Consider the following 12,833-nt stretch of genomic DNA (forward strand, 5'->3'; position numbering starts at 1 on the left):
GAACCAGGCAGAGGGCCTTCTCGGTAGTGGCGCCTTCCCTGTGGAACACCCTCCCACCAGATGTCAAAGAGAACAACAACTACCAGGCTTTTAGAAGACATCTGAAGGCAGCCCTGTTTCGGGAAGCTTTTAATGTTTGATGTATTATAGTATTTTAATATTCTTTTGGAAGCCGCCCAGAGTGGCTGGGGAGGCCCAGCCAGATGGGCGGGGTATAAATAATAAATTATTATTATTATTATAAATAGTTGAAAAAGTATAATGAAGACAAACAGCAACACACAGGAGGCTGGAGAATCTCCCGATATCCTACCATGCTTTTTTGAATTGGCACCAATATGCAGACTTTGATATGTTTTAAAGTTGTCCAAATCTCTTTAAACACTCACCCTTGTATACAAGTCAGAATATGGCCTGTCACTCTTTTCTTCCAGCTGGAAAAAAAGAAAAGTGTTAATATTAAATTTGAAACATTTCTTTGTATTAGAAATCTGAATTACTGGGATCCCTTTTTCATCCATGTCAAAACAAAGCTGAAACAGTGTTATACAATGAAAGTTTCCTTCTTCCTTTTCCTCCACCTGAATATTGCATTTGCATTTAACAAAACTTCAGAATCAACAGCTCCGCACAAGGTAGTATCAGCCCTACAAATTAACACAATGCCTTATTGACAACAAGTTGCTTCTTAGGTTAGCCTTTTGTCAAGCCAAGCACAGAAAGTAAATTCGATGAATGTAATTTCAGTAATGGTTGTGTGTTTTTTAAATGAAGTGTATTGACTACTGGAAATTCACTAAGTAATATATTTTAAACATTAAGCTTTACTCATCTGCGAACATTTTTCTCCATTTCTGCTTTCCAAAATAAGTTTAGTAGTAAATGGGTTGAGAATAGTATTTCATTATTTGCAGTTGCCACCAAGACAGACAATATAGACAATGCTATTTCATTTGTAATCTGTTGTACGCATTATAAACAGGAAACATAACTTATGAAAAACTGTTTTGTGGCATATGGTTTTAATTCATGATCCTCTAGTTCAGGGATTGCTAGCCCAGCACCCAGAGGCACAATGGCACCTGCAAAAGCCTTCATTCATCAAAAGCCTCAACAGAGACCTCTGACTCTAAGCTTTCATTTTTAAAAAGGTTTTAACCCTCTTAGAAAGTTATGAAGCAAAACATTATGATTTAGCTCCACAAATTTTCTTCACATGTTCAAATATTTATTATCATTATCAAAAGTTCATTCTTTCTCTGCTTTCTAAAGGAGCCCAGGGCAGCAAAGACTATCACGCAAGTTAACTGAACTATCAAGGCTAACAGGTATTAATGGCAGGCTGCAAGAATATGTCATTTTCTTGTAACGCTGAGCTGGTCAGGTTGGAATGTCTATTTCTCCACATCTAGCATGCTATGATGCATTTTGAATGACTGTAGCGACTGCATCTCCAGTTTCTATAGCCAACAGAACGTTAACGGTATCTCAAAGTATTTATCCAATTTATTGAATCCCTAGGTGCTGGAAACACAGGGAACCAAGCTAATAAGCTAGCAATTGTAACCAACCACTCAATGTCACTTCATTTCTAAAAATGGCGTTTGCAATCAAACTTTCAGTTGTGGAACAAAATCTCCAAAAGAATTAGAATGTGATTTATGGCTTTTGTAAATACCTTTCCAGTGAGCTTACGCAATAGTCAGTCTAATAAATACAAAGAAAGTGGGGTTTTCTTTTTACAGTGGTGGACATCTGGATGAGGTCATTACGACTGAAAGAATGGCTGAGGATAACCAACAAAATGAAATTATCCGTATATACTTATCACTAAATTTGCAGATAATTCCCAAAATTAGATATACATTACATTCTGAACAAATGAAAACATATTTGACTTTGCAAACCATTGTTTAGCACAAGAGTTTGAATCATTTGCCCAAAAGCCAGTGTACCTATTATAGCTGCCTTGGATATTTTATGCAAAGACAGACCAGGATTTAAGAAGGGATGATACTGCAACTCCCATCATTCCTGACCATTGCCCTTGCGGACTGATGGGAGCTGCAGTGTAACATTTGGGGAACATTTGGGGAACCATTGTTCCACATCTGTGATCTGAAGGACCACACACACACACACACACACACACACACACACACAAGCCCTCTTAAGCCTCCCACTTCAATGCTTTCCAAAAAAACTGTCACTGAAGTGGCCATTTCATGAATGTCAACTGCTACCAGAAAAGCAGGGGAGGAGAGGGCGAGGGAAGGAAGGGGAGAAGGATGAGAGAGAGAAAGTGAAAGAGAATCAGAAGCACAGTGCACAAAGCTCTCTTGATCCTAGCCAGGATTTACAATTATGTATGAGCAATAGCAGATGCTAGGCCATGACTGGTGAATGATTTATCATCTCACTTTATCGCAGGTATCATGAATCTAACTGATATATGTCTGTCATTTTCTTTGGGGGGAGGTACTAGCAGACGTTCTCTTGCACCATCTGGTTTCCTATGCCGGCTTGATTAAATTAGTCAGAGGATCTGGTTTTTCACTTTCTCAGACAATATCAGTCTTCTTCCAGCTCCTTTAAGAGGTAGTTTATAAACAAGAGGAAGAACCGGGATTCTTGAGATCAGAAGCAGATCAGAGAATGTCCTTTCCCATTCTAGTCCTTCCCTTCTCATGCACAAATTCACCCTACCAACCTAGCCTTAATCACCATTAAGGAATTAAGCCCTGAGCTCAACCACAATCAATGCTAATCAGGTTTCATTAACAACAATCAGAGTTTCAAGTGCCAAAGTATGGAGTAAACACTTGAGTAAATTATCAGAGTATTGTGTCAACATTTGCCCTATATATATTATTTTATTCATTCTAAGTACTTTTATGACACCCTTCAGAGCAAAGCCTTCCTAAGGCATCTTAGAAAACATAACTAGTTTAAATACATAACAGGATAATTTAGCTTCATGTACATAGTAGGGGTTCACTGCAGTAGCTGCATCTAGGCATGACGGAGGGGTGTCTAAGTGCTGCTTCCCCTTCCTTTGATGGCAGTTGGTATATAGGAAGAGGAAGGCTCAGCTGAAGTCACACCTGAGAAGCATAGCCTTGAACTGATGCCTTTATCAATTTTTGACTATGATTCACTCCATTAAATACAATGTTATGTACAGTGGTGCCCCGCAAGATGAATGCCTCGCAAGACGAAAAACCCGCTAGACGAAAGGGTTTTCCGTTTTTCGATGCGCTTCGCAAGACTAATTTCCCTATGGGCTTGCTTCGCAAGACGAAAACGTCTTGCGAATCTTGGGATTTTTTTCGCCTTTCCCCCCCTTTTTCTAAGCCGCTAATAGCCTTTTAGCCGCTAATCCTTTAATAGCCGCTAAACTGCTAAACTGCTAATAGCGCTAATCCGCTAAGCCGCTAAGATGAAAAAACCGCTAGACGAAGAGACTTGCGGAACGGATTATTTTCGTCTTGCGAGGCTCCACTGTACCTTCTTCCCTACAGAAACCTATCAAGGGGAGGCGCATGTACCATAATAAATGAAAACCAGGTTGCATAGAAGTTTGAATTTACAGAAATCTCTTTAGAGATATATTTTGTGATCCAAATGCAAATGAACTGACAAGCAAAACCATACTCTGAACACTACAGTTGAATTTTTGCTGTTGTTTTTAAACCATGCAGTCATTTATAAGGTTGTAATGAATATCATGTACCGTATTTTTTGCACCATAACACTCACTTTTTTCCTCCTAAAAAGTAAGGGGAAATGTCTGTGAGTGTTATGGAGGGAATGCCTATGGGTGGCATGCCTACGGATTTTCCTCCTCTAAAAACTACGTGCGTGTTATGGTCGGGTGCGTGTTATAGAGCGAAAAATACGGTATGTCTGTAACATAGCATCAGACAACTTGTTACTGGAATTTGAATATATACAATTATATTCAGTGCCATTAAAAAATTATAGTACTATTTACAAAGGCTTCAAGAAATGTATGTAAATAAGACAATATACAATTAAGAACAGTTTTGCATGCAGATTTAGACATTGGTATACAGATAATAAATTTAACACTGCAACATGATCAAGTTAGCTGGAGGTTTCTTTTTAAAAGACGAAGACCATGCAAGTTGGATTCTATATTTTAAATAAGTTTTTTATATATAATATTCTGCCCTGTTAGCAACATTTTATACTAAAACCAGCAAGCATTACTAGAATATTAAAACATTTCCCAAAGAAAAAGGACAGTCATTAGTAAACCTACAGTGAGGACATCAGCACATTATCAAACACTCACACTGTTCATGTCTGGAATGCTGACATCATCCAAGTCAGAAACAATGCTTCCCCTACGATTAGAGCGGCTAAAATAATCAGCTGCAGTTTCACTATGGTCAGAAAAATCAGTTGACTTTGATGACAAACACAAAAGATGGAGAGAAAAATGATAGAATAATACATTTCAGATACATGAAATAAAATGTCGGCATGTTAATCTTATTTGCCAAAATTGTTTTAGATGAGATTTTCCTTTGAAGAGCGAGATCTCTATCCTTTCTGACTGGGAAAATTTATCTTTTATTTTATTTTTATTCTTGTGGTTTTCAAATTCTGTTCTGTGGAACCCAGGGATTTCACACTGAACAACAGCTTAATCACAATCACCAACCTTCTCGCAACTCCATGCATTCACATATATTTGTTTCACATGAGATTAACTCCTTATGTAGTTTCAAGCAGATGGCAACCTGAGGACGTTTGGGACGAGAACATGATGGAATCTGATGGTACTATCACAGGTATGAATTAATTTTCAATCTCATCAGCTTCAGAGTTTTAAAGGATAAAAAGAGAATGGTATCGTTACTGAATCTGGACAGGGTCATAAGCCATCTTTCTCACACACCCTAATAGTTTTTATCCTTTCCTTGGGCATCAAACCTATGCCCTTACAAACCTAATTAACTCACATTGCACCTGCTCCAGCATCTATTGGTCCTCCCTACTAGTCTTCAAAACAGCTTCCTAGCCTGAAAGCGTAGGGTGGAAGAAGAATATAGTTCTCACTGGAGCAATACATTTAAAGCTGGTATCTCATTGTCACATTCAGCAGCATTTTAAGAACTAGTGTTTTTTGTAAGTATAATCAACAGCAAAATATTTATAAACAATTCATGTTGAGATATTCAGGATTCTAAATTTTATCCTTAAACTAAACATTTAATTGCCTAGGGAAATCAAGTTTTGATTTATCGTGTTTGTCCTCCTTATGCCTTAATAGTCACTGTTTATTTCATACAACTCTCCAGGTTACATCTCCCTTCCCATAATAATTCTTTTTACCCTTGCTCAATGAATGTTTTTTAAGCCATACACATACAAATAATAATTTAGTTTGAATTTACTATCACACTTATGTGTGCCTTGAACAGTATTTTTTCAGATTTAGCTACTGCAGACAAACTGAAGAAAAGGGACTAACTCACACATTTACCTTCACTACAAAAAGTCTATTGTTAGAGAACTAATTATAAGACACATTACAAAATATGCAGATTTTGAATCATGTGTTTCCACTACACAGGAATAGTATATTGAATAACTATTCAGTATACCAAGAGAGGTCCAAATTATTATGGGAAATGCCACTCCCGTATCAGACACCATCAATTTTTTAGATGATATCATTTTGATATAGGAAGTATCATGACCCTTTGGAATACTCTATATAAAGGTAAAACTGATGCCTTTAGTGAAGTTTATAGGAGGTTGTGAAGGAGTGGTCAATATTAATAATTTTTTACTTCAACTTGAATCAGTTTATCCAGTACTGAGAAAGGCATCTTAACCAAAATATTACCTTGGTAAATTTATTACTTTAAGATATGGAAGGAAAGTAAAGGAACACAGGAGTAACTAGTGTGAAACCTCAGATGTTGTGAATCTACAGTTCCCATTATCCCTGACCACAGGCATCAGTGGCTGAGGTTGTGGGATTTATAGTTAAACAGCATCTGAAGGGTAGCACATTGGCCAGCTGCAAGCTGATTATTTTCATTCATATCTCACTTCCCTTAAAATATCTCAAAGTCATTTCACAATAAACCTCTTTAAGTTTTTGTAAACCACTTTGAGGGTTTTGCTTTTTGTTGTTTAACAATTAAACAGTATAGAAATTTTAATAAAAAATAAAAACCATTACAGAGATGGGGTTCCAGCCTGGGTTCAAGAGGATTCTGCAGGTTCTAGAACAGCGGTGGGGAACCCCCCGCCAACACCTAATTAGGTCCACCAAGTCTCCCTATTTGGCCCATGACACCCTTGACTTGGGCATGCCTTGGCCCAAACAGCAGCATGCAATTCAGCCTTAAGAGATAATAAAACAGAACGTGACTGCTTCCAGCTGATATAAGCACACAACGTGAAAAGTGACACCTAGCCTACACATCTCACTCTAGGACCTGTGGTACTTCATGCAACAGAGTTCATAAAAGCAGAACAAAACGAACAACCAGACAGCCCTGCTCACCACACTATCCCTCCTGCCTCGAACAGCACGATCAGAGGATGCAATGCTCCCTGCTTCATCATCTGTAAACTATAAAGTTCAAAGACAAGTAATTAACTAACTTACTGTTGGATAAACGTTTGTTTGGATTAAGTAACATTCAGTGTTAATGACTCATATGCTTACTAAAAATGTGCAAACCAATGCAACATGCTGAGAAGTTTTTTTAGTATTTTCATGCTGCCTTGAAGACACCGCTATTGATAGCGAAATGCTTGTCTTTGGGACAAGTGGGAAGGCATGTGGAGGGTAGCATAAGGATCCAAGGGGGAGTGAAGCAGTGCAACGCTGTGCAAACACATTAGGCCCCAGCAGAATCACAGTCAGTGGGAGCTGAACTACACAATTTTCAGGTAAAGCACAGGTTTTGCCCACAGAATCTCCATTTGCTTTTATTTTCACTGATAGGAATACAGCATATGAAAGATATCTGCTTAGAACACAAATAAAAAGTGGAAGGGTTAATTTGGGGACATGTTTTGCTAATCCTGTTCCCTATTTCTATGGCCCAGGTCACCAAGAATTAAGTACAAGGAGTCACAAAGATTAAAACCAATTCACATTTTAAAAATAAGTAATCTGCCTTTTGGGTGTCAAATCCAAAGCAGGAGTCATAATAAAGCTCTCAGAATCATGAACTCCAAAGATCATCAAGCTTGACACAATTCAAAATGACCAAAATACTGGAAGGCCCCAGTGATTCACTTCTGCCTGACAAAGTGGAAAGTCATAGGTAGTGTAAATTGTTTACAATTAAACACTTTGGTCATTCCCTGCACAGATGCTGCATCCAGGCAACGATAGATTCCAATTAGATATAATGGGAAGCCAAAGCATTAGAAGGATTATGAAGCCCTAGCTTCATAAGCCCTAGCAGGTGTTCCCGCCCCGCTTCGGAACAGCGTTCCGAAGTGGGGCGGCTGGGGCAGGTGTTCCCGCCCCCCCCACCCCGCTTCGGAATCTCCCCGCAGCCCCTTGCTTCAAAAGAGGTCCGGGGGCAGCGGGAAGCGCTTCCCGCTGTCCCCGGACCTGGGGCTGCGGGGAGAAGATCGCTTCTCCCCGCCGCCCCTTGCTTCAAAAGAGAAGACCCGCTGTCCCCGGGGCAAGCTTCGTTTTGCGAAGCAAGCCCATAGGGAAATTCGTCTTGCGAGGCAACTCCAAAACGAAAGAACCTTTCGTTTTGCGAGTTTTTCGTCTCGCGAGGCGTTCGTCTTGCGGGGTACCACTGTACAGCCAAGCTTTCTGCAAGCATCAACAATCGGCTGTTTGTCAGTGACTGAAGACAGTTCTGCACCAGCAACTATCAGCTGGTTGTTGGGGCCTTCAAAGTGCAGTCCAGAAAATAAAATTGGGTCAGATTCACCAAGCCAAACTTTGAATCCATTTCTCTGCAAAGAGTAGCATTTCCCCCTCTGTAGACTTCAGAAGGGCTGTCTCCCTACAAGTCTGATCAGCAGGTACAGCAGCCCCTTCAAATTTTGACATCAATCACCTGACATCATTATGTCAAAAGTGTTGTCCCACTCACATGTCAAAGTTGGCCTACAGAGGAGTGGGCCTGGCAGGATCTAGTTTCTTAATTCCTGCCCTACACTGACAAAGGGACAGTGCTTAACTGAGAGGCTGAAATGCTCTTTCTGGTTACCACAGATCTCCTAGCAAACAGACTGAAGAACTAAGAGGATACAGGTAGAAGACATGGTAGGCTGTGTCGGCTTCAACAGTTGTACTGAAACACATTAAACTGTGCTCTTCCTCCCCGACCCCCCATAGCATTATGGTAATTCTGAGAGGCATCCTGCTGAGGTATATGAATTTTTCATATTCCACATTCAAAGACATAATATACAGAACTAAATAATAATATAAAGTCACTGAATGACAGCCAGAAAAAAGCCCTTATATTTCTGATTAACCTTGTAATATCTTGCTTCTGTCAAGTCAATTAAACTCCACAACCCATGCATTTATGAGTAAGGTGATTCACACAAATGGTTAAAGAGAAGAGCATTAGTTAAAGTTGAAAAACTTTAATGCGTGCAGAAAACTTCTCACCACTGGACTACTTCGTGCTGAACTTGCTCTTGAAGAGTAACAACTGTATTCTGAAGGCTAAAAGCAAGGTTGCAGAGGGAAGGAAAATATTTGTTTTTTCAGCTACTTATCTTCACAGAAAAGTATTTTATAAAAACCAAAAGAAAGCCCTGCAGACTTACTGTACGATAACTATATGGGTTATAGAATCCATCACCACTTAATGATGCCTAAAAGATCAGAGAAAATGGTGTTTGTATTTACAGTATTGCAGAATAATGAAGAGTATTCATGTGGCCTGTAAACATTGCTGCTATGCAGACAAACATCACCATTGGCAGAAGTACACATGCTTCCTTCAATAAAAACTGTATTTTTGTGAAGGATAATGTTATTAAATTCTAAACTTGCAGGCACATTTAAAATACCGCTTGGAATATTTACTATATGGTAGCAATAATATTTCCATGTTCTTTGACATATACAATGGAATAAGTTATTTCTTTCAACTTCCATTTTTCAAGGGCTCTTGCCAGCCCAAAGCTATAAAGTTCTAAGCACTGCAAACACAGGAATTGGTTGTTGTATTTTTAATCAATCATCCAGTTAATCCACTTTCAGAGATGCAATTGTTCTAACCTAACCCACCATTGTAAAACAGCACAAATACCTAAAGCATCTATCCACTTGCTAAAAACCTCTGAAGATTCTGCAGCCAAGAGCAGCTTTTTCTAGAAAGTTTATGAATTTTAATACACAAGCTCAAGCACTAGCAATTTGTTTCCCATGCAATGCCAAAGTTTACCAACAACCAGAAGCTTGTCTGATTTTTAAGAAGCAGAAACACTGTAGATTTCATGCCGCACTGTAGAAAAATAGCAATAGGGTTTGATCTTTTCTTCTGTGGTTCCTTCACAACTGTAGGCAACTCTCAACTTACATGGGCTTAGGTTCCAGAGATAGCACATAAAGCCAAAACACATTGGGTTCAATGGCAGATAGGACTGCCGAAGTCTTTTTCCCTGATGCCTATCTCCTTTCTGCCCCTTTTATTTTTACTTTTTGCCACATGCATAAAGCTAAATGTGCACAAGTTAAATGTGCATAAGTTGCAAGTTACCTGTACTAGTCTTTAAATGAGAGGAATATTCCTCATTACAACCAGGGCAGCTTAATTTTCTCTAACACCTTCCTATTATCTTCAGTTTACTACTTGCCTCCAGAAAGGCAGGCAGTACAGCAGAGGTTTGATACTCCAGAATTCCATGACCAATGGCATTGCTTGTTTTAAGCAATATACTCCACATGGTTTGGATGCAGCCATATGGAGCAAGTGGATGTAAGTTGACAGAAGCAAATTTTCTGGCAATGATTTGCACAAATACATTTTTCAGCATTTCACTCCCACTCCAGTCAACTACCTTAGGCCATACTAGATTTTCCCCAGTTGTTTGTGCCTCTCCTTTCTTCATCATCCTGTTTCTCATGTTGCACATTTTTATTACTTTCCCTACTCCTCTGACAGCAAGCAGGTACAGAAATCTAGCAAATGAAGCATTTTCCATTTATTTTCATCTCCAGAAAGCCTTCTCTTCTTACATTTATGAATAACAGGTTTCCTTTAGAAGCACTGGAGAGGTCCAGTTAAAAAAAAACCTTTGGCAATTCTACTAGTTGTATAATATTTTCATAAGATACTTATTTTTCAGTCTATTTGCTCCTTTTTCTATTTTTGGCTACCCTGCATTCCTAACTGTTAACTTGCTTAATCCTGAAACTTCCTGGTGAGCTTTACAGTCCTCGGTCTTTTGACCTTATCCATACAGTTTCTCAAAGGCCTGTGTGAAGGATATTAACCTGACTGATCTTGAGTTTCAGCTCAAAAGCAGGACTGATGCTGACAATTATCCACAGCAGACAGAATGTTAGTAAATGCTCCACATAACAGCAGATAATTACCAGGGAAGGCTTGTTCACTGTTTCAGCCACAATATATTTTAGTGTTTTTCCAAAACATACATTGAAACTTCTAAAATAAATTCTTGGTGGATAGAGCTCTTTGCTTTGTACTTTGTAAGATACAAATTTTCACATTATTTTAATACAATGTCCAGGCTTGATGTCTATGTGATGGTTGTCTAGAGTTAACTTTTTTGATGATCCCAAATGAACTGAAATGGCTGGTATACATGCACTGATCATGGCTAAGACCTCTGTGTATTTGCAGGACAACTACTATCATGTACAATTTGCCACTGACAGAAAGGCATGATCTGAGATTTGAAAACCTACACTGCACACAAGCTTTTCCTTCCTTCAATATGATTTTCAGATATTCTCCATCCTAATATTCTTGCATGCTTAACCTAATGTTTTCTGGAGTAGAACACACAATGTTTTCAAGCCAAAGTACCCACAGAATGCAAGCTTAAGACAACCATGCAGATCTGCATACGAACCAAACTTGCACTTCTTATCAAACCAGTGTTTATATCTGGAGACACCTATAGAGGAGAGCATTGTTTTTAGATTTACAGAACCTTATAATTCCTAAATGTAGACAATTCTATCACACACTACTAACCCTGTAATTCTTAGTTGTTGCCAAAGGATCACTGTATAGAGAAGATGACTGTGACAAAAATAAGACATTGTATTACATTTAATACCATACAAATGAAACATTGTCCATAAAATGCATGTTAGTATTTTCATAAAGTGACAAAGTGAAAGGGAATTCAAAACTAGCAGGATGTCATCAGACCAAACATTCCATTAGTCTCCACTTTTTAATTTAATGAATTTTCAGCACAAATAGCTTTAGAATGGTTACCCAGAATTCCAAAATTTGTCAACTGCACTGTGGCAACATATACATAAGTTACAGTTAGATCAGAAAGGTTTAGTGGACGCAAGCCAGAATTCAACTGCCTAGCATTACTTCTAACCCATAATTTGATTCTCATGGCAGCAATGTATGTAAAACAAAAGAGAGCAGTAGATTTGGAAATCACATGCGTCCTCAAAATTGAGTTGTTAATCCAAACACCAAAAATCAAGCAGCGCTTTTCTGTTAGACTAGAGCATGGCAGCTAACATTGCAATAACTCATGTCTAAATAAGACTGTTTAGTAAAATAAAATAAGTTACACAAACCCGAGGATGGTAGGTAGAAAGTGGTTTGCTATGCCTAAGGCTGCTGTAGTTTCGTTGGTCATGGTAAAATCCACTCTGCCAAAAATATATTACAAAGTTGAAAAAAGTATTCAAACTCAAACATGTAAGGAAATATTGGTATTTACTGGAGTATACAAGTCATATGATAAGTTGTGGTGCTCTGAAGCACCAATATATATTGAATTTTGGATGAGCAAGCAGCTGTTTATATATCAATGTGCTCTATGTCACACAATGAGCCTCATACTGTACACAGTTTTTAGGGCCAGATGCCTTTACCAAATGAAAGCAGCTAAATGTTTATATTGGACTGTACTATTATTATCCCTTTTTTAAAAGAGTGGACTAGAATGGTATCCACTGGTGTCCCCTCTACTAAAGTTGGGCATCTGACAGAAAAATGGGGAAGCTGGCAATTTCCCCTTCCCCTAATGCTCAACCACCATACCTCCCTAAATCTGTTCTGGAGGGGTTTGGGAACTTGTCAAAAACTGCCTCCCTCTTCATTTGCTGATGGACGTCTTATTTTTTAAATTATTAAATTTCTATACTGCCCTTCATCCAAGAAGCACAGGGCAGTTTGCAATATACAAACAAAAAAGCAAACAAACAAACTATAGTAACAAGCAAAAACAGTACTCACTCCCCACAGTTTAAAAGGTCATAGACTGTTTAAATAGCCAAAGGCCTTGGGAGATGATGGATGTTTTTGCTTTACACCTAAAGATGTGTAATAAAGGGACCAGGAGAGCTTCTCTGAAAAGAGCATTCTATAAACAGGAAGCTACTGCAGAAAAGGCCCATTTTTGTGTTGCCGTCCTCCGGACCTCCCGCTATGATGATCACACTAAATCATGGTTTAGTACAATGCATGAATGTGGCCAGAAGTACTGAAAACATCATTTAATTAGAATTAAAGTAGAACTACTTATTGCAAGGTTCTTATGAGACTAAATAGCAACTTATGCCTGCCCCATGAGAAGCCAAGCTTTATAATCAGTGATCATCCATAAAACCAATTGTCTACAAACTT

General features: G+C 38.6%; 1 protein-coding gene and 1 long non-coding RNA gene across 15 annotated transcripts in view; one reads left to right on the forward strand and one right to left on the reverse strand.

The window, feature by feature from the left end:
- LRRFIP2 (LRR binding FLII interacting protein 2) overlaps positions 1-12,833 on the reverse strand; it is a 50,365-nt gene that overhangs the window by 18,634 nt on the left and 18,898 nt on the right. For 7 of the 14 annotated variants that reach the window (XM_083468164.1, XM_083468161.1, XM_083468159.1 and 4 more), the window contains exons 9-16: positions 11,780-11,854; positions 11,208-11,255; positions 11,083-11,127; positions 8,806-8,853; positions 8,645-8,701; positions 6,551-6,619; positions 4,319-4,432; positions 390-434 (exon numbers count right to left, since the gene is read on the reverse strand). In XM_083468164.1, the coding sequence (XP_083324290.1) occupies positions 390-434; positions 4,319-4,432; positions 6,551-6,619; positions 8,645-8,701; positions 8,806-8,853; positions 11,083-11,127; positions 11,208-11,255; positions 11,780-11,854 (501 nt within the window). The remainder of the gene's footprint in view (positions 1-389; positions 435-4,318; positions 4,433-6,550; positions 6,620-8,644; positions 8,702-8,805; positions 8,854-11,082; positions 11,128-11,207; positions 11,256-11,779; positions 11,855-12,833) is intronic. The other 7 variants (XM_083468154.1, XM_083468152.1, XM_083468155.1 and 4 more) reach the window with 3 other exon arrangements.
- On the forward strand, positions 11,863-12,822 carry LOC310690127. Its single transcript, XR_014517929.1, has 2 exons — positions 11,863-12,153; positions 12,197-12,822. It is a non-coding gene; the product is annotated as an uncharacterized lncRNA (long non-coding RNA).

Source organism: Podarcis liolepis (assembly GCF_965112155.1).
Source record: "Podarcis liolepis genome assembly, chromosome: 12".
Classification (NCBI taxonomy): Eukaryota; Metazoa; Chordata; class Lepidosauria; order Squamata; family Lacertidae; genus Podarcis; species Podarcis liolepis.